General features: G+C 39.2%; 1 protein-coding gene across 3 annotated transcripts in view; it reads left to right on the forward strand.

Annotated features, from left to right (window-relative positions):
* The window catches only part of PTCH1 (patched 1), a 73,165-nt gene that overhangs the window by 45,548 nt on the left and 8,181 nt on the right, over nt 1–19,436 (forward strand). For 2 of the 3 annotated variants that reach the window (XM_030257442.4, XM_002194181.7), the window contains exons 13-21: nt 360–478; nt 2,355–2,754; nt 3,266–3,575; nt 8,517–8,659; nt 10,608–10,791; nt 12,232–12,512; nt 14,023–14,160; nt 16,076–16,218; nt 19,167–19,266. In XM_030257442.4, coding sequence (XP_030113302.3) covers nt 360–478; nt 2,355–2,754; nt 3,266–3,575; nt 8,517–8,659; nt 10,608–10,791; nt 12,232–12,512; nt 14,023–14,160; nt 16,076–16,218; nt 19,167–19,266 — 1,818 coding nt within the window. Of the gene's footprint in view, nt 1–359; nt 479–2,354; nt 2,755–3,265; nt 3,576–8,516; nt 8,660–10,607; nt 10,792–12,231; nt 12,513–14,022; nt 14,161–16,075; nt 16,219–18,981; nt 18,999–19,166; nt 19,267–19,436 lie in introns of all 3 variants that reach the window. The other variant, XR_012052767.1, reaches the window with a different exon arrangement.

Here is a 19,436-nt window from a genome sequence, read left to right on the forward strand (position 1 = left end):
CTCAAGACTCTAAATATGTCAGAATTTTAGGTAAAAACATGATTACTGAGTCAACATACTGTTTTTCCTCTTTTAAAAAAATCACCATATGTCCAGGCACAGATGTATTATAATAATAGGAGATTGAATATTAAATTAATTCGGCATAACAGTCCTACAATAATGAAATGGTAGGACTACCATAGGCCTTACCATAATGAATGTAAATATATATCTCAGTTTGCTCAGGCAAAAGCCTGAAAGCATCAGATGTGTTGCAGTGATAAATGGGGATGAGAAGTGAAAGGAATTTTTATGCTTCATAAAGCTGATGCCATATATGAAGTTTAGCAGCTATCTTATCCTATGATTGTCTCTAGGCAGCAGTTGTGGTGGTGTTCAATTTTGCTATGGTTCTGCTGATTTTCCCTGCTATCCTGAGCATGGACCTTTATCGTCGGGAAGACAGGAGACTGGACATATTTTGCTGTTTTACAAGGTGAGAGTGAGCTCTGTCCTTTCTGTGGTCACCAACCAGTGCACCCATTCCTTGTCAGGAGTGGAAGTTCTTCATTAAAGTGGGGTCAGCGTGTTATTGTTACCCTTTCATTGCTAGTGACTGGCTTACATTTGCTACCTTGCTTTTTACCTGCATGAAGGGAAAAGCCGAAATACATCTGTGTCCCTGTCTTCCCCAACACTTTTTCCTTCATTCCTACAATATGTTCATTTTGACTGCTGGAGAACAACTTTCTGAAAGCAGCTGAAAGATCCACTATTTAGGACTCTATTGAAGTATTTTTAAAAGGTTATGACTTACTGCAAGGTGTAAGTACTGGCTAATCTTGGAAAGCTGTATATAACTCAGGATACTGAGAAGCCAGACTTACAATAAATCATTATGTGTTAATTTTTATGGTTTTATGCCTTTAAACCTAAATAAATAAACAGTGGAATGACTTCCCCCTAGGTGAATTTTTCATAGCACCATAAGGAATAGTCACTACCAATACAGGATAATGCTTGATAAAGTGTCTTTTGTAGCTGCAGTAGTAATACAGCATGATAATACTGCCATTCTAAAGTGTGTACAAATATACTCTGAGCTGATACACAGCCAACTTGAAGCCTATACTGGGCATTAGGAGTCTGCTGTTGTCAGTGGAACCACTGCTTGGAAATGAAACATCTTTTCTACTTTAGTTTTCGCTTTTGACTGCAGTGAAGAGGATGAGCTACATTTCTACATGTGTACTCCTACTGTCATAACCAATATGTGGAGAATCTGCATTGGGATATTTTAGCCTTTTACACACATCCAAGAGCTGATAGTTTGATATTAAATGTTAAAGGAAGAAAACATTTGTTTCTGAGGGAATGGTTAAAACAGGGAGTAGATCCCAAGCTATTTCTTATTCATAGTTTCAGAGAACAGCTGAATGTATTAGAGTATTGGAACCCTGATTCTCAGGAATTCAGAGCACTCAGACCTTCCATTTATTCCCTCATCTAAAGCTGCACCAAATGTGCATCAGAATTCAGCCCCTTTGCATGCGAAGAAATGCAGTTAGTGAGAGCTTGATTAGGTAGGCAACATTCTAAATTCCTCTTTTTTTTTGAAGGATTTGTGCACTTGGTGAAAAATACCTGATACTGTTTATTATCATCCATTTGTCATTTCTCATGTACAGAAATAGGCTTGTCTCTAATAATTATACTTTTATATATAAACTAAATAACTGTTGGGGTCTTGCATAGACTAAAATAAAGGGACTACTTCAATTGCTTCTGTGATTTTGTCTCTTCATATGGCCCACCCTTCCTAGGAATTAATCCTTTCATTAATACTTTAATGTTTCCCTGATTTATAAAATATTCAGTCAGTATATGGCAAATCATTTCAATCTGCCTCCCAAAAGTCTGAGATCTTATGCAGAAGGCCCAAATATTATTTAACAGTTATTTCATTTGTTCTAAACACAAGAACTAACTGTGTCATGCATTTCCCTCTTCATCTAAATATCTTAATTCTCAGCATGGGTGTGCATTTAGGCTGTGTACAACTACCTGATGAACATGTGTAATTAATGGAGTGATGTGTGCACATGTCAATGTCTTCAGGCAGATGCTGTTTCCTTCTTCCTGGAGGACAAGAGATTAGCATGTATGCTCAGGGGCCTGCACTATGAACCATGTCTGAGAGATGTTTCCTAAATGCGCAGAATGAAATTAACATCTAAGTGTTACGTGTAATTGGTATCAACAGTCCAAAAAGAAGCAGAAGCAATCTCAGATGAAAGCATGTTATCCTATCTAGCCTGATTAAAATAAGGATCTGTCTCAGTGCAATCAGATGGTTTTTTCTTCTCTTACAGCCCGTGTGTCACTAGAGTGATTCAGGTTGAGCCTCAAGCGTATGCGGAAAATGACAATACTTGCTACAGTCCTCCACCCCCCTACAGCAGCCACAGCTTTGCACATGAAACTCAGATTACAATGCAGTCCACGGTGCAGCTGCGCACAGAATATGATCCTCACACGCAGGTGTACTACACCACAGCAGAGCCCCGCTCAGAAATATCTGTGCAGCCAGTGACAGTGACACAAGACAACCTGAGCTGCCAGAGCCCAGAAAGCACAAGCTCGACGAGGGATTTACTTTCCCAATTCTCAGACTCCAGTATACATTGCCTTGAGCAACCCTGTACAAAGTGGACACTTTCATCTTTTGCAGAAAAGCATTATGCTCCGTTCCTCCTAAAACCAAAAGCTAAGGTAATTGGGGAACTATCTACCTGGTTTTGAAAGTTAGACTTCTGCCTTGCTCAGTTATAAAACTATCTTGGCAGTGGTGTTAAATATAAGGAATAAATACAGTTCTTGTGAAATAATAGTTTTTAATAATTTCACAGCTGATTTCTTATTATAGAAGTTTTTCTTATTTTAGAAGTTTTATCTTCCAAGTGCTATAGAGACACTTCAGATATATGTTATGAGTGAGGGTTCTGGTGACTTTCAGTAATATAAACTTGTGAACAGTGAAATTAAAGTCCCTTTTAAACTTTACTGTGAAAGAAATTTCTCATCCCTGATGCAGAGCCCCTTCAAGGAAGAACAAATGACCCTAGTCTTGCAGTATGTGTATGCATGAAAAAAACACCAGAAAAATAAAAACTTGAAAGTACTGATGGATGTTTATTTTGAATTTGGCTTTGTAGTATGACATTATGAGTTGTTAGCTCCTTTTGAAGTCTAAAACCAAATATGTCTCTGTTTTCTGTTGCAGATTGTGGTTATTTTTCTTTTTCTGGGTTTACTTGGGCTCAGCCTTTATGGAACTACTCGAGTGAGAGATGGGCTAGATCTCACAGACATTGTACCACGGGAAACACGGGAATATGACTTTATTGCTGCACAGTTCAAGTACTTTTCATTCTACAACATGTATATTGTGACACAGAAAGCCGACTATCCAAATGTCCAGCACTTACTTTATGAACTTCACAGAAGTTTCAGCAATGTGGCATATGTTTTGTTGGAAGAGGATAGGCAGCTCCCCAAAATGTGGTTGCACTACTTTCGAGACTGGCTGCAAGGTAAGAGAGCATTACAGAAACTTTTCCTGGTTTGTCAGCAAAAGCAGCTGTTCACAGTGGTATTGCTGTAGTACAGACACAGAGTTAAAGGCTCTGAGTAATAGGGAGAATGCCTAGGTGCTGTTCGGAACCCACATGTGGGCTCACTTTTTCTCACTTATTTTCTTTGTGTTTAAGTTTGCTCCTCAGTAAGATGGTTTTGAAGCTTTAAGGGATCATATCTGTGCCATTCATGTCTAAGCAGCTGATGAGGCATTATGCATTATGGCCAAATATGGCCCTGTGTCTTGAGTAAATAAATATTTGGTGAGTGTTTTTGGAGCAGTGAATGAAAAATCCCTGTTCGGTGATGTATTCTGACACAGTCCTAACTCTCAGCTCTTGAGTGATCTTGTTGGCTTCAACTGGGACTGCTGGCATGAAGAAAATTCAGTGTGGCTTATGTGTCTTATTGGGAGAATTTCTAGGAAACTTTTGCCAAAAAAAAAATTGTGCTGACCTGGTGAGACTGTAAATTTTAAACTTAATTGTGTACAGATGATCACTGCAGCCAGTGATTCTTAGAGAACATAAGTAACTGTCAGTATCTGATTTATTTTATTCCTTCTGAAAATATGTTGAACAATATTAGGAAGGCAGATTAATGTAAGTGACAAATCTACACAAAATGAGGTTTCCCATGTGTTTAATGAATTGCTAAATAATGCAAAGCAGTATTTCAGCTGTTAGCTTTGGGGGTTTTAATGGTTTTTAAATAAATACATTGGATCAATTCATTGCAGTCTACTTACTGGAAGCTTTATTTAAAATATTTTGCTCACATAAGCATATTGAGCTCTAAGGGATGGCATTACTGGCAGGAAGAAAACCCAACTTAGCTAGATGTTTGCTGGATTGGAACCTTACTATACTTGCTAGAATTCTAAGCAATCGTCCTTCTATACGCTTTTCCAAATTCTCTTAAGGCTCTGCTGTTTACTTTGTTACATTTGTGGTTATTTTTTTTCTGCTGTTCCAAAACAGTAGGAAAAAGTGTGTCTAGTGTCCCCTCCTTTCTCTTTTTCCCCCTCTCCCATGAGGGAGATGGAAATCTGAGATTGTGCTCAGGAAGCTTTATTAGTACTCAACCTCAGCACAGTCTGCCAGCGATAAAGTCAGGAGGAGGTGCCCTTGGATCTGCTCCCTTGCAGGCTGCTCAAAGTGAAATGCTGGAGACTGGCCCACTTGGTGTTCCTCCCGGGAGTGCTCCCATTCCCAGTGCCCCTCTGTCAGGTGCACCACATACTTTCCCAAACCTCTTTCGCTTTGGGTGCCTCCCTGTCCTCTTTGCAATCCTTTGTGTCTCTCTTGCACTAAGAGAGCCAAGGGCCTGCATGTCCCCATCACTGTGCTCATGTGTGTTCTTTCCAGACATGCTTTTCTCATGACAGTGTTCCTACTCTGTACTTAGCTCAGCACATAGTTACTTTTCCCCTCCAGTCCACATTAGCCAGCCTATCCTTATTATTATTCTCTGCTTTTCTTCCACTAGAGGAGCTGTGTGTATTCCTGGTGCCCAGGGCATGCTGACAGGCTGCCTGGAGGTAAAATGTTACTGCTATAGTCAGGGTGACTGTAGGAAGCACTCAGTGACTTGTGGTCCACGTGACATGCCAGCCCTGTGACAGGCCATGGATCCGCCTTTTGATCACACACCTTTAGAATTTACCATTATGATTATTAATTAGCATTTAGGTCTGTATCCTTACCTCTCCTCCCCACCTTTTCTGAAGAGGTCACAATTAATACAACCCTGCTGCTTTGTAAAGTTGCAGGGCTCTTTGCACAGAGTGTGATACTGCATTCATGAGGCTGTAAAGGAGGATATTGAGATGTATCAATAGAAAGATATTACGTTTTCAAGTGGTACAGGGTGTTGGTGTTACAGGGACAGCTAGACTGCTGTACTAAAAGCTGCCATGCTTGTCGTAGTTGGGGAAGTATCTAAAGGTGCAGACTAGCAGGCAGAATAGCACCTGATTGTTACCAGCTATGGCTGAAGCCAGAGGAGTCAAGGGAAGGAAAGATGAAATCAGTATTTACAAACAAGGTACAGGCTAGATTTAGGGAGAATCCTCTGTGAGGTAGAACAGTTCTACTGGTGTAGTTTTATGTACTGAAGGACTGGATAATCAAAGCAGGAACAGCTTTGACCTGCATGGCTAATTCCTGCCAGCTTGACTGTGAATCCAGTGCTAGAGGTTAATGGCTCAAGATGGCCTTCTGACACAGTCACATTTGTCCAGCAGAATGAAGGATGCAAAATTTTTTACCAAGAAAGCATCCTTGGTTTAGCTGTACATTCTTCCTCATCTAATAGTGGAGTTTGCCTTCTGCCTCATGCAGTTCTCTTTTCAGAGATCCCTTTTATTTTGCTTTCTAGTATCATTAATGTTACCATATTTTCTGTTACCAAAAATGCAGCAGAAGAAAAGTTCACAATAATCATTCATTTAAACTGTAAATGTTAACATTGCTTTTGTTAGTGACCAAATGTAAATGAGGTAGCTTGGATTCCCTGATGGCTTCTAATTAGGCTTGTTTTTCCAAAGGGAAATCTTATCTGGTGTTTCAAGATGGCAGCTGCTCACATGAGCTGGTAGGATTCCCTCCTCATGCCCATTCCTATATAATATTCAATATTGTCACTTTCTTCTGAAGCACTAAGCAAAAGTGACTGCTTATGTGAAAAAATCCCATATATAAAGTTTTAAAAATTCCCTTAATTTCTATAACTTTTCTGCAGAAAGATATTAACAAGATACTTTTATCTTTCTGACCAGAAACATATAATTTATTCCATTTATGATAGATTAAATGTCTATTAAAATAATTGTCATGAACATAAAAGCAGCAAAGTCTACTACAAATTTCAAAGTAATGGCCAATTTTACTTCTTGCAAGTTTGAAATTCTTCGGAAATTAAGTACAACTGCCAATGGTTTCTTAATATTCTTTCTGTACTTTCAGTTTCAGCAAGGTGAGTTATAAAATGACCTGAAACATAAAGTGTTTGAGCTGGCTGAAGAATAAAAGTGTAAAAAGGAGCAGGTTTGAAGGATGACCAAACTAGTGAGAACAGGGGAGCAGGGGGATGTGGTGGAGACATAAGAGAGCAGAGTTTTCACCCACTGCAGTAATGTTTCAAGTATATGCCCTTTTTTGCAACTTCAAACTGGTAATGTCACGTGCCAATGGATTTCTTTATTATTGTGTCTGTGGAGACCCCTGACAGGGGTGGGATGTTTATGTGAAAGCTCTGCCCTGACGTGCTGTCTGTCATAGCAATTTGTGTGCTCCTTCTGTGGAAGGGAGACACTTCTACTAGAAGTTACACTGTTCTTAGGTCATCTCTTTCTTTTCCATGTGCTTTTTTTGACAGCATCGTCTTCACTTTCCAAAGTCATTGTGTTTTTTGTCACTGATATGATAGGCCAAATACTCTCACCTGACCACTTTGTGAGAAACTGATGTGGAGCTGGACTTTGCACAGAAGGGATGGATTGGTATTTTTGTATACTCTTACCAATGTTTCCCCTTTCTGCAGTGCCAGCAAACAGTGCTTTTTTGAAAGGGGGCCCCAAAGTCCTTTGGTGATGTCAGAAAACCTGATGGCAAATTGTCCTCCTCCTGGAGCAGTGCTAGAGGACTGCATGCAGACATCTGGCAGGCTTCTTTCATCGTTTGGTTCTCAGCCTGTTGGCTTCACCTGATTTGACATGGTTTAGTGAGACAGCATGGGAGGCAGTTTTCTAAGGAAGAGAGGAAGAGTTTGTCAATGGGAATGGGTACTCTGCCCCGGAGACGAGTCAGCCAGGTGCATTTTCTCTTCCAATGCTCTTATCTCAGCATAGCTGTAGCTAACCTATCCAGCCTGCAGCGATGGTTTTCATTACGGCTCCTCGGCCCAGCTGTGAGGTGGGTCGACCATTTCCTCCACCGCCACTCCCCCGGCCTTTTTCTTCCCTTCCCTGGACATGCAGTTTGTCATCTGCTTGCACAGAGCCTCCTTGTACTGAGCTGTGGCTTCCTGTACTAAATCTGATCCAAATTTCTGCTGTGAGGTATTCCCTCCTCCTTGAAGGGTGGCAAGGAGGAAAATAACAGTTGAGAGTGAATAGGTGTTGGCTGTGATCTTTACATGTGCTGGCAGCAGATCCCATGACTTGTATTAGCTGCACAAGTTGAACAGATGGAACAAATTGACAAAATCGTGTTCACTCATGCTGTGCTTCAGGAGCAGCTGAGTCGCTGTTTGAAGTTGAAAGTTTGAGTGTGTTTTTCTCCCTGCTCATAGTGGAATTTCTGGTTATAGTGTAGAAGCTATTGCCCCAGTGCTCTGCAGTAGTTCAAAACAGTAATGAGAGCGGTGTGTGTCCTCCTCTGTGGCTCAGTGCACTCAGCCAGAGTTTTAGTGAGGCAGAGGCGAGTAAGGAGAATGTTTCCCTTCTCGGTAACAGACTTATGCATCCTCTGGTTGTAAGACGGTGAAGCTGGATGAGGGCTGAGCTCAGCCTTTTTCTGTTCTAGACAAGATTAACTCTTTCCCATGCAAGTGGAATGCTTGGGGAAGATCTTTAACTTCCCTTGAGGGGAAGCCATTTTTGCCAGTTCACAAAGCATCTGCATCTTCCTAGCTCAACTTTGCAGGTCTGGACAACCTGGGGACTCCTGGGGCTTCTCCCTTGCATTTTCTTGCTTCCCCTGCCTTTTTTGCGCAAAATACTGAACATGCAACTGACACTTCCCACACATTGACAGTGTGGAGCCCCAGGTTTAGGAGGCACCAGGTTGATAATTTTCATCCTGATTCAGAGCTGAAAAAGCATCACCATTCTTTCTCCTTCTGAAAATTGTTTATAATAGTGATTATTCACCTGCTTGCCTCTCTTAACTTCTCAGGACTTCAGGATGCATTTGACAGCGACTGGGAAACTGGGAAGATCACTTACAACAGCTACAAAAATGGTTCTGATGATGCTGTTTTGGCTTACAAACTCTTGGTACAAACAGGCAACCATGCAAAGCCCATTGACATCAGTCAGGTAGTGTATCAGAGTCCATGCTGGTTTACATAACAATACACAAGTCATCAGGAGTGGGGGGAGGTCTACAGAGGTTGTAGAACCTTTTCTCCAGCTCAAAGAGCTGATTATCTGAATTATGCCTTTCTTGTATGGCCTTGCTGATGTTGCTGAAGCCGCTCCTCAGATGCAGTATGGCCCATGTTGCAAAGTGTTCAAATCAACATGAGAAATACCAGTCCTTCATTGTTACTAGGTGGTATGCATTTTGTGCTCCCATGCCAGACATGCTTGGTTTCCATGGAAATTGTTGTTGGTAATTCCATGAAAAATACTTCTCTGCATCCATAGGTGTATGGAGTTTAGTCCAATGCCAGACATTTGCAATTATTTGGTTTTTTCCTACTGATTTGTTCAAAGAAGAACATTTTTTTTTAATATATTGATGAATTATAGAGGAAGGAGACTGAAATGATTACATGCAGTAACATATTCTTGTACCACCATCCCTCTAAAGTGCTGTGGAACTACAAATGGCAGTTGTTAAAGCTGAGTAAATAAAACATGCCTGAGGTTACCACAGTGCATGACTGCATTTGCTGTAGCCATTTGTAAGTGGAAATACATTAGGAATGACTCCTTACGCTAAAATTAGATTTCAAATGCTGAAGAAGAAATTCTTCAATAACATACCTTCTCTTCTCTAGGAGTCATCATCAACTCACTGTGCTTTCAGGCAGAAAAATAGTGTTTTTAATGAGCTTCTTGGCAGTTCTGCTTACTGTCTTTCTTTTTTCTTCCTGGCATTAAAGGTGACAGATTTACAGAGTACATTGTTCAAAGTTACTGTAGTGTGTGAAACACACTGCTGTATAGCAACATGCAACATGCTGTCAGGTCTGAATGAAGCTTCAGCAATGAATTAGGCAAAGAAAGGGAGTTGAAGAGAAAACCTTCAGTGAGATTTTGTTTAGCAGAGTGTACCAGGTACGGTCTGGAACAAATGCAATTGGACTGGAGCTGCTGATATAATTTCCTGTGCCTGGGAGGGAGAAAAGTGTGGTGCACCCACAGGGGTTGGTTGAGCACTGTACTGTGCAGTTCCAGAGACAGCTTGAAGACATACAGTTGTTGCATATCCTGTGGACTAATTGAATCCAGATCCTTCAAATCCAACTTTTATTTTTTTTTTTTAACTGCTGTCACTGTTGTTTTTCATTTCATTAAAAAGACCTGGAACTGGAGCTCAGCCAGAATTTTAAATAAACAAAACAAAAAGCCCCAGTAATACTTTCACCCATGGAGTCCTCTGTAAGAGCTCTAGCTGTGCAGGATCTGGCTAACAGAACCCTGGAAGTACACCACTGCTGTTTACCCCACAGATGCATTTGCCCACAGTGACCCAAATAACATGGGGCAGTCGTCTGCTTTTTTGACGTTGGGCATTTTCTGAATACATAGGTCATAGGAGGCAAGTGTTAGCAAAATTTATACAGATGTTGTTTTATTTTTATAGCTCTCCTCCATTTACTGGGTGGCATTTCCTTCAGTGTTAACAACAGAGGTTAACTGCACACAGACATGTATAGGGACTCTTGCCAGGTTTTCTTTCCGTGTGTTTAAATATGTTTCTCCAGCTTGGTTGTTTTTCATTCTTGGCTGCAGTCTTTCAGAATTTGGATTTAATTGGTTCAGTGTATTCTGGAACCATCTGCTGATTTTCTGGTTATTGTAAATATTATATGAGTACTAATATATAAATAACCACTGTCCCTGAGTTTTCTTAGATTTTGTTTGTGTTGTCCAACAATAGTTTACTGAAAAATGCCTTCAAGTGAAGATTCAGGTTCTCTTGCTTTTACCCTCCTATATGTGCTGCATCTCCAGACCATTTGTTGAAAGCATTATGGCAGGAGCACTGAAAGCAAAATTTACTCTGAAAGGCTTCTAATCTTTTCCCATTTTGCAGTTGACTAAACAGCGTCTGGTGGATGCGGATGGAATCATTAACCCAAATGCTTTCTACATCTACCTGACAGCCTGGGTTAGCAATGACCCTGTGGCGTATGCCGCCTCGCAAGCCAACATCCGCCCGCACCGCCCGGAGTGGGTCCATGACAAAGCAGACTACATGCCAGAAACACGGCTGAGGAGTAAGTAGCGTTTCATCCCAACATCCTACAGTTTACATGAGTGCCCCTACTCCTTCCTTCAAGCACCAGTAAACCCTGATGCTGCACAGGATGCTGTAGTCATAGGAGATCCAAGCACTGCTGCAGATTGTTGTCACGTTGGATAATGAGTTACAGAACAGTTTAGAGCTCTAAAAATTTATAGTAAGCATTGATTTTTAAAGTGTTACCTGATAGTTCTGTCTGTGTGAGAAACCTGGACATTTCATGAAATTCCTGCCTAAGTTACTCTGAAATTTCATTACTGAAATTCTGTCATGGTTGTTCTCAATTCTTAATAGCTAAGAAGTTTTTACCAAGGTGACTCATACACTAAGCTACTGCACTGATATCATACAAGAGCTAGAGGGACTAGGGGAGAAGTCCCACTTCACACCATTCACTGTTTTCCTGGCACCAATACCAAGAGCTAGTTTTGATTCAGCTTTCAGCTGAGGATTGCTAGTTGGACACCAGTAGGGAAGGAGAGAGGGCATATAGGGGACAACCGGTGCGCTTGGAAATGAGGTTGGATAACCATGCTTCAGTGTATCCAAACCCTAGAGCTTTGTGGCAGTCAGCCAAGTTTTGTCTTAATGAAAATTTATAGTTGAGATTGTAATAGGGCAAATCATATTAAGCAAGTCAACTGAATGAAGCTGCAGGGTTTGGAACACACAATGGCAGTAACCAAAAGCTCGTTGAAGAAGCCTTTTCTTTTCTAGTCATAGGGTAGACCTTACATTACAGTCAAAAAGCAGTATGGAGAGTGTTGATTTGTCAAATTATTAAAGGATAAAAGGTTATGTATTTCCTCAGTAAGCCATTACTTCTATATCATGGGGATTTTTCCTCCACTAATTTCCATCTGAATGTGTATTTCTGCATCTGAATTTCCAGATATTCAATAGAAATCTTTAAAAAACAACAAACCTGCTCAAGTCCATTTTTTCTTTAGTTTTGTGTCAGTGGATCTCAGTTAATCTCAGGGAAATGACCTTTGATTTTGAAGAAACTGCATAAAAGAGGAGCAGTTGGATAAAATTTTTAAATTATGTGATTGTCTACTCTTATGTTGCAGTTAGGAATTTTTGACCAGGTATTTAGTAAAAAGCACTATAACACTGATCAGGATTATATACATGGATTGAAAGATAACTGTTAAATTATATATAACTGTTAGGGAACTTGGTGGAGGCTGTGTTCATCTCATTACACTGCATGATAGAGTAATCTCATGTACTCTTTCCAGTTTCTCTTTATTGGAGAGTTTTAAAGCTATAATTAATTCCAAACAAGTAGATTTAAATTGGCCACCTTTTATTCATTTTGCTGTGAAGAATAAAATGTTTTGCTAACTCTGGTCTCCGTATATCATCTTCTTCCCAACAATGCATTTTAACACTGCTGTCCTTTTCCTAGTTCCAGCAGCCGAGCCCATAGAATATGCTCAGTTTCCTTTCTACCTCAACGGATTGCGTGAAACTTCTGACTTTGTGGAGGCTATTGAGAAAGTGAGAGCTATCTGTAATAACTACACCAGCCTGGGGATCTCCAGCTACCCTAATGGTTACCCATTTCTCTTCTGGGAGCAGTACATTGGACTTCGTCACTGGCTCCTCTTATCCATTAGCGTGGTTTTAGCTTGCACGTTTCTGGTGTGTGCCCTCTTTCTCCTAAACCCTTGGACAGCTGGGATCATTGTAAGTTTATTATAAGGGTCTTTGTTGAAGTCAAATTCCTTTCAGCATAGCTCTTGCTGTAGTCGGGAAGGTTTTGTTTATGTCTGGGCCTCTGGTGGAGTATGTATATTGCATCATTCATTATATATTTATTCAACTTGAGGGGGTAGGGTTCATGCTGAAGGTACAAACCTTAATAACCTTAATCTTCTGCCACCTTTCTTGCAGGTTTAAAGGTTTCTTAGAATGCTATATAAACTTTTACCCTTGTTCAAATGCACGCTAACATAAGAAATAATGACACAGAGGAAAATTAAGAGCTTTATTAAACAATTTCTAATTCTGTATTCCTTCTCTTCTTCTGTCACACATAATTATTTTTCAAGGCAGTTGCTTGTGACTAGCTTTTCTGTAAATTTTCCCAGCCATTTCTGAATGCAATATTTCTGGAAAAAAACTGAAATGCTTATGTTGTATGGTACAGACTGTGGAAAGTGTGTAACTGAGCGAGGAGAAAGAGCATAAAATTGTAAAGTGCAGAGAATACTCCTCCATGCTTTCTGCAAGGCACCAAAAGCTTCTCAGTAAACATTCAAGTTAAATTGAATGATGATGTCCCTATGTTTAAATTCCATAAACTATTGTATGGGTTATAAAACACGAGAAGTAGAAAAGCATAAAACAGTTACTAGTTTTTTAATGTACATTTATATGACAGGTATGTTAAAAGGTAAATGTTTAGTCTAGAATATTCTTCATAGCACCTTATCAAGCAATTTTATGTTATTATGCTTGATTCATTGGCTTATAAAATCATTTATTGTAGTGCACACCTCTTCTCCTTTGGAAAAGGAGTTTATTTTCCGAGTCCACCATTGCTTTTATAAGTGTGTCTATTTTTTTTAACCTTGGTTTTAGCTACTTTTAAAGTTGATTCTCCAGATTTCCTTTCCTTCTTTTTCCTCAGCTTTTTTTTTTTTTACAAGGTAGATGAAAGAAAAATAAAAGCTTCCTCTTATATTTAACTGTTCACTTTGTCCATGTCAATCCCCCCCAGATACCTTAAAAGCTGAGTCCCTCTGTAACCTGAGACTCATCAGCTGATTATAGCATTCACTTTCTTCTGTGCTTTAGACATCCTCACTTATATTTGCAGTTGTACAAAAGAGAGTTCAAATACAGGTAGTTCAAAGATACTTTTTCTGGAAGGATTGCCTGAAAGATGGGTGAAGAAGAAAAATGTACCTTTTGGGAGTATCCTTGATAAGGAGGAATAAATGGTTTTTCAGCTCACTGATGTAACCAACACAAAACCTGTGCTTCATGTGTTAACTGGTTCTTGGGGTGTAATTTAGACTGGCTACTCAGCACTTGTTGCCATTGAGAAAAATGTAAGAGCAGCTTGTCTTTGGCAATATAGAATGGCTTTGAGGAATATGTCCTATGGTAGCCACGTTATTTTGAAATGTCTTTCTTTCTCCTCACTATCTGGAGTATAAGAAGATACTAACAGATGTTTCAAATCATCTAGGTGGTGGTACTGGCTCTGATGACTGTGGAGCTGTTTGGCATGATGGGTCTAATTGGAATAAAGCTGAGTGCAGTGCCTGTGGTTATCCTGATTGCTTCTGTTGGCATTGGTGTGGAATTCACTGTTCATGTTGCTTTGGTATGTAAAATCAAGAAACATTTTAAAAACATCTTAAAATAAAATGGTGGCAATGTTCAGATCAAAAATCCTTACAGTTTCTTGTCAGTGACATGATTCTCAGAAGGAAAATGGCCACAGTTTTGTGTACCTTTCTGTTTGTCTCAATGGAACACAGTTGACCTTGATGAGGTGGTTCCTAACTATTGAGTCAGTCTCCCAGGAGACAAGAGAGAATACATTAACTGTGATACCTGTTTGTCTGGTTAATGCAATTATATAGAGAAAACAGAGATCTTAAATCACCTTGCTTCATTCCAGACTCTCATGATCCTTGTCTGAAGCCTCAGTGTTGCTGCACTAGTGATACACAGCTTTTTGTTTCGTCTTGCATGTAGATTCTCTATCTCTCAAAAGAGAATTCCTCAAAGGAGTTTTTCAAAATCAGATATTGTGTCATTTGATATTTCTGCACTTATTGAATGTGAATGTGTTTGACTTAATGTTCCATTTGTAAAATCTGCATGTTCTTTTCAGAAACTATTGGCACAAACTTGCAGTCTGTAGGATAATATTTTTCTACTGTTTATCTAGTTGTTTAGATGATGTACAGAGTTAGGGCACAAAAAGTCACCCTAAATGAAAAAAATAATTTTGAGAAAAACCAAAGTGGAAGTAGGGTAAGGTTAAAGAGGAGCAACTGGATCCCTCAACTGGATCCCTCAAGTGATCCAGTCTACAGATAGACTTTTGGAGGTAACTAAATTTGCTAGGACTTGGAATCATTTGGCAAGTGTTAGTGTAGATAAGGAAAAAAGAAATGAGAGCTTCCTAGTATTGAAGACTTAAACCAGGAAAAATGGAATAAAAAAAGGACAAAACAGTTGTTTCTAGATGGGAAGAAGCTGATTTAATTTACAGGACTTTATAGGTCACCTGTGCCTGAAGGTAAAACGCCAAGCAAACTGAAAATGGTGGTTTTCTCACACTGACACTGGAGAGAAAAACTTTGGAACATATCAATAGTCAAATCAGTGTTGTATAAACAAAAACGGTAGTGCTGGAACTTTTAATGCTGAATTTAATTGAGTTTAAGAGTGATTCACAATCCTGTTGTGGGTCAGTTTTCTGCTATTGCTTGTGAATTGTGACCCTGTTTTTTTTCCTAGTTCTAGAGGAGAGAGATTTAAATTCCAGGACTGTGAGGATGATAGCTGCTTCAGCACATATCTTAATAGCCAGTAGGGAATTAACTAAAGAAAGCCCTTACAAATCACAGTAAGGAGATCAGTCAGGTTCTTGTTTTCTTAAACCATTAAGTCATACACAGAGTTGACAAATTTGTAACAAATTTATAACACCATCATTTGCATGTTCTTGATAAAGCTTATTCATACAGAGCTGTAGGGATGAAGACAGTTCAGTAGTGATATTGTTGCTCAGACAGTACCATGTTCAGCACTATTCTTTGGATAATTTTTCACGTATAGAACTGCTAGCTTCGAAGTGTTAAAAGTTTCAAAAAATTTTTTGAGTGAAATTAAAATGTTAAAAAAAGTCACGGAAGCCATGGACCCATGAAAATGAGAGGAGCAGCCCTGCAATTTTCACACCTGAAGTGCTTTCATGGATTCTTTTCAGGTGGAAATAGGCAAATCCAGAGACAAAAGGCTACTGTTGCAAGTAGGCATTGCTTCCAGAATTATTATGGTCTGACTCTGTTACCAGTGCTTACTCTGGTTGTGTGACTTCAGCAGCTGCTACGTGGTACATCTGCAGGATCAAGCCTTCTCTCAAGGGTTAGGCAGCTCCAGTGATAACTTCGATAAACTGTAGTTTAGCTAATTAACTGATGGAATTCTGTGTATGCTAGGAGAGAGACTGTTTGGAAGGTTGTATATATCTGCCTAAGGAAATGGACTTTTTTGTTTTACAGGCGTTTTTAACTGCCATAGGAGACAGGAACCATAGGGCTGTCCTTGCATTGGAACACATGTTCGCACCAGTGCTGGATGGGGCTGTGTCCACTCTTCTTGGGGTGTTAATGCTTGCAGGATCAGAGTTTGATTTCATTGTCAGGTAAAGGATTTTTTGGTTTTGAATTTCTTTCAAAAATAAAAATAAGTGTGCTTTTAATTTTTATTCACTTCAGTGAATCTGTCATTTTATTACTATGCATGGTGTGTTAAGTATGCTTACATCATGGTCCTGCTTTCCCTCTGTTTTATTAACTCCTTGTTACTTGCTAGATATGGTAGTGTTTCCATTGCTGACATTAAAATCTGTTCCAGGAAAATCTGACACTTAGCACGAAGGAACACAAAAATGTCGCTCTTTAGAAAGTTTGCTGATTCTGGCTTTGAATTAGTTCAAAGCATCTTGTATTGTCCAGTATTAGCTGCAGCTGACCTTTAGCCTCGAGGTCCTCCAGACTTCTTGTATGCATAAAAATTTGTATGCAAAAGACATGTGAACCTACAAATATTCAACTGTGCTGCAAGTGACTCTCTCAGGGCCTTCCCCTTCTATCCTTATGTAGGTTTTACATAATGAGGAAAAGGGGTGGGGGGATGTGGCGGGGAGAAGGCGCTGTTTGGGAGCTGGGGAGCCATAAATATGAACACAGAACTTCATACTAAAATTTTCTACAGCAAAGCCTAAAGGCCCTTCTGTTTAGAACTACAAGCAGGCTGTTTCTTGTGAATATAATTAAGAATGTGTGTTTGTCAAGTATAGAGGAAAGCAAGTCTTTTCTTGAGGGGAATTTGAGAAGTGCAATGAAACAGATCCTCTTCTATTCCAAACAACCTGTGGAGCTCTGCAAAATGGCTAATCTTAGAAGTAACACAGGCTCTTTGTGGTAAACTATAAGCACACACACACAAAAATAATCCAAGCCCTAAAATGGAACTGAGGTAGAACTGGGCCAAATAAAAATGCTCTGAAAGATGGCTTAACTACTTAGGTAGACATAAGCTGGATAGATGACTAGACTTAACTGACATCCATTTGACAACAAGAACAACAAATGTCAGGGGCAGGAACTGAAAGAATGACTGCTAAATCTCATCAGGCTTTTTGTTTATGTATGAAAGAGATTTGAAGAAAGCAGGCAGCTTGCAGTTAGATCTCATGAAACCTGCATGAAGATTATTTTTATACAGGCATTCCATGTCTGAAATAATTTTTTCCCCCCAGATCACTGTTTTTTTACTTTATTGAATTGGTATCGAAGAAATAGAATTATTCTTTTAGGACCTGGTTTTGTAAGGGTTGGAACATTTTGACCTACAGATCACTGATAGATTTTACCTAAATTTACAGAGGTATATTTTTGATGTGCTACTTTCGTACTTAACAGATGAGATTTTGGCACACATTTTTGTGTCATAGCAAATGGAAGATTGTAGCAGCCCTTCACACCAAATTTGGATTGGATGTGCTCTCAGTTTATAAAATGAGCCTTTCAACTTTTCAACTTATGTTATTTTACTTTTTTTGGCCATCAGTTTCTGTTTTTATAGCACAATCTCACTTCAGTTTGCTGTGTTTAAAAAATATAATAAAATAAACTATGGGGAGCCTGACCATTGTTAGAGTGGGCGAAGAAGATCCTAAACTTCCGGAAAGCGACAGATTAGTCCTGCAACGTGGAAGATTAAGTAAATTAACAGACACTGTATACACCAACTGGTCAAAGCTATAATCCTCCTGTTTATTCTAACGTTAGATGGATGAGATGCAAATGTTTTAAATGTCTGTTGTTGATCTGTGTCCCAGTTTAAAGTTCTGGTGGTTTATGTTAGTAGAGTAGATTGGCTTGCTGATTTTTGTTAATGCAGATCAGAAATTCCCAAATGTTTACAATAGCAGGATATTTATAGTTTTACAGGAGTCTGATATATTTGATCAGATGTGGAAACAAGGAGGCAGTAAAGTTTGTTGCCAGCTAGACAATGTAATCAGCAGACCCATTAGTAGCAAACTTGCCCCGCTGTTCTTCTCCTTTGCCTTCTCCTCCAGGAATTTACCAAGACTGAGTCCTTGAAATCATTACTTACAACGCAGCCTTAAGTTTAGTCTGAGCCCCAGCTGTGCCGAATACCAACTAGCAAGACTTTCCTTTTACTGACAGGTTTACCTTGGTATTCATGAAGGTTCCCAGACCTTAGCCCTCAGTGGTGGGAAAGGACAACTACTTGTGCACTTTTCTCTTCTTCCATAGTATTTCAGCCTTTATGTTTGAATTGGCTGACGCAAAACAAGAGTATTCAGAGATGCTAAATTGTTCAACAAAAGATTAGCCTGCAATGCAGCTCTGCCATTGTGGAGCGCTCTTACTCAGTACAATGCTGAAGCTTACTATAGAATGGGCATTTTCTTTGCAGAAAGCGGGTTCCTGTGTTGTAAAAGAGTTGCAATTCAAGCTTTTTGGTAAAACTGGAACTCACAGAATTCTAGGCGTTAAGTTTGATTAATGAACGGCAAGGAAAACCCTTACCTGATATACTGTAGATTTAATTAGACATTGTGCTATAAGTTGCAGAAGCATTTCACAGTGGATTAGCTGCTGGGAGAAGAGGGCTTCTTTTCCTTCTACACAAAATTGTTTAAATTCTACACCCTTCACTTCATTTGTTTGCTTCTGCTGGGTTTTCACTAATGGGGGCCCCTTTTCATTGTATTTGTGCTTTCAATCCATTCAGCCATTCCCTACACATTCCATATTTTTGTGTTTGTGTAACACATTCATAAATAACATTACATGCTTCTAGATTCTGGGGAAATTAACAAATTCAATTTTTTTCTTTCCTTTCTCAACTAACACTTTGTGGAATGTAGCTTCTCTAATTCAAAAGGTAAAAATCCCTATATCTTATATGGAAAGTTATATAATTGTTTCCTTTGATGTTAATAATATGTTAAATTAGTATCTGTATTATTTTAACATATGTAGGAGTAATTTGTAATCCCTTGTTTCTAACAGTGGTTATTCTCTCCCCCAAACCATTTAAACTGTACTTCAGGTATTTCTTTGCTGTTTTGGCAATCCTAACCATTCTGGGAGTTCTCAATGGATTGGTGCTGCTTCCCGTTCTTCTCTCATTCTTTGGACCATACCCTGAGGTCAGTAGAATTAATGGTGAACAGAAAAATAATACTATGTTTGCACTGCTGTCCCACTCAATCACCCCCTGGTTTTAGAACATTTTTTTTTTATTTTCTTGGATTAAGTTTATTGCTCTCAAGCTTTTTTATAAATTTTTATTAAAAGTATTATTCCTTACATAGTTGAT

This window comes from Taeniopygia guttata, chromosome Z, assembly GCF_048771995.1.
Source record: "Taeniopygia guttata chromosome Z, bTaeGut7.mat, whole genome shotgun sequence".
Classification (NCBI taxonomy): domain Eukaryota; kingdom Metazoa; phylum Chordata; class Aves; order Passeriformes; family Estrildidae; genus Taeniopygia; species Taeniopygia guttata.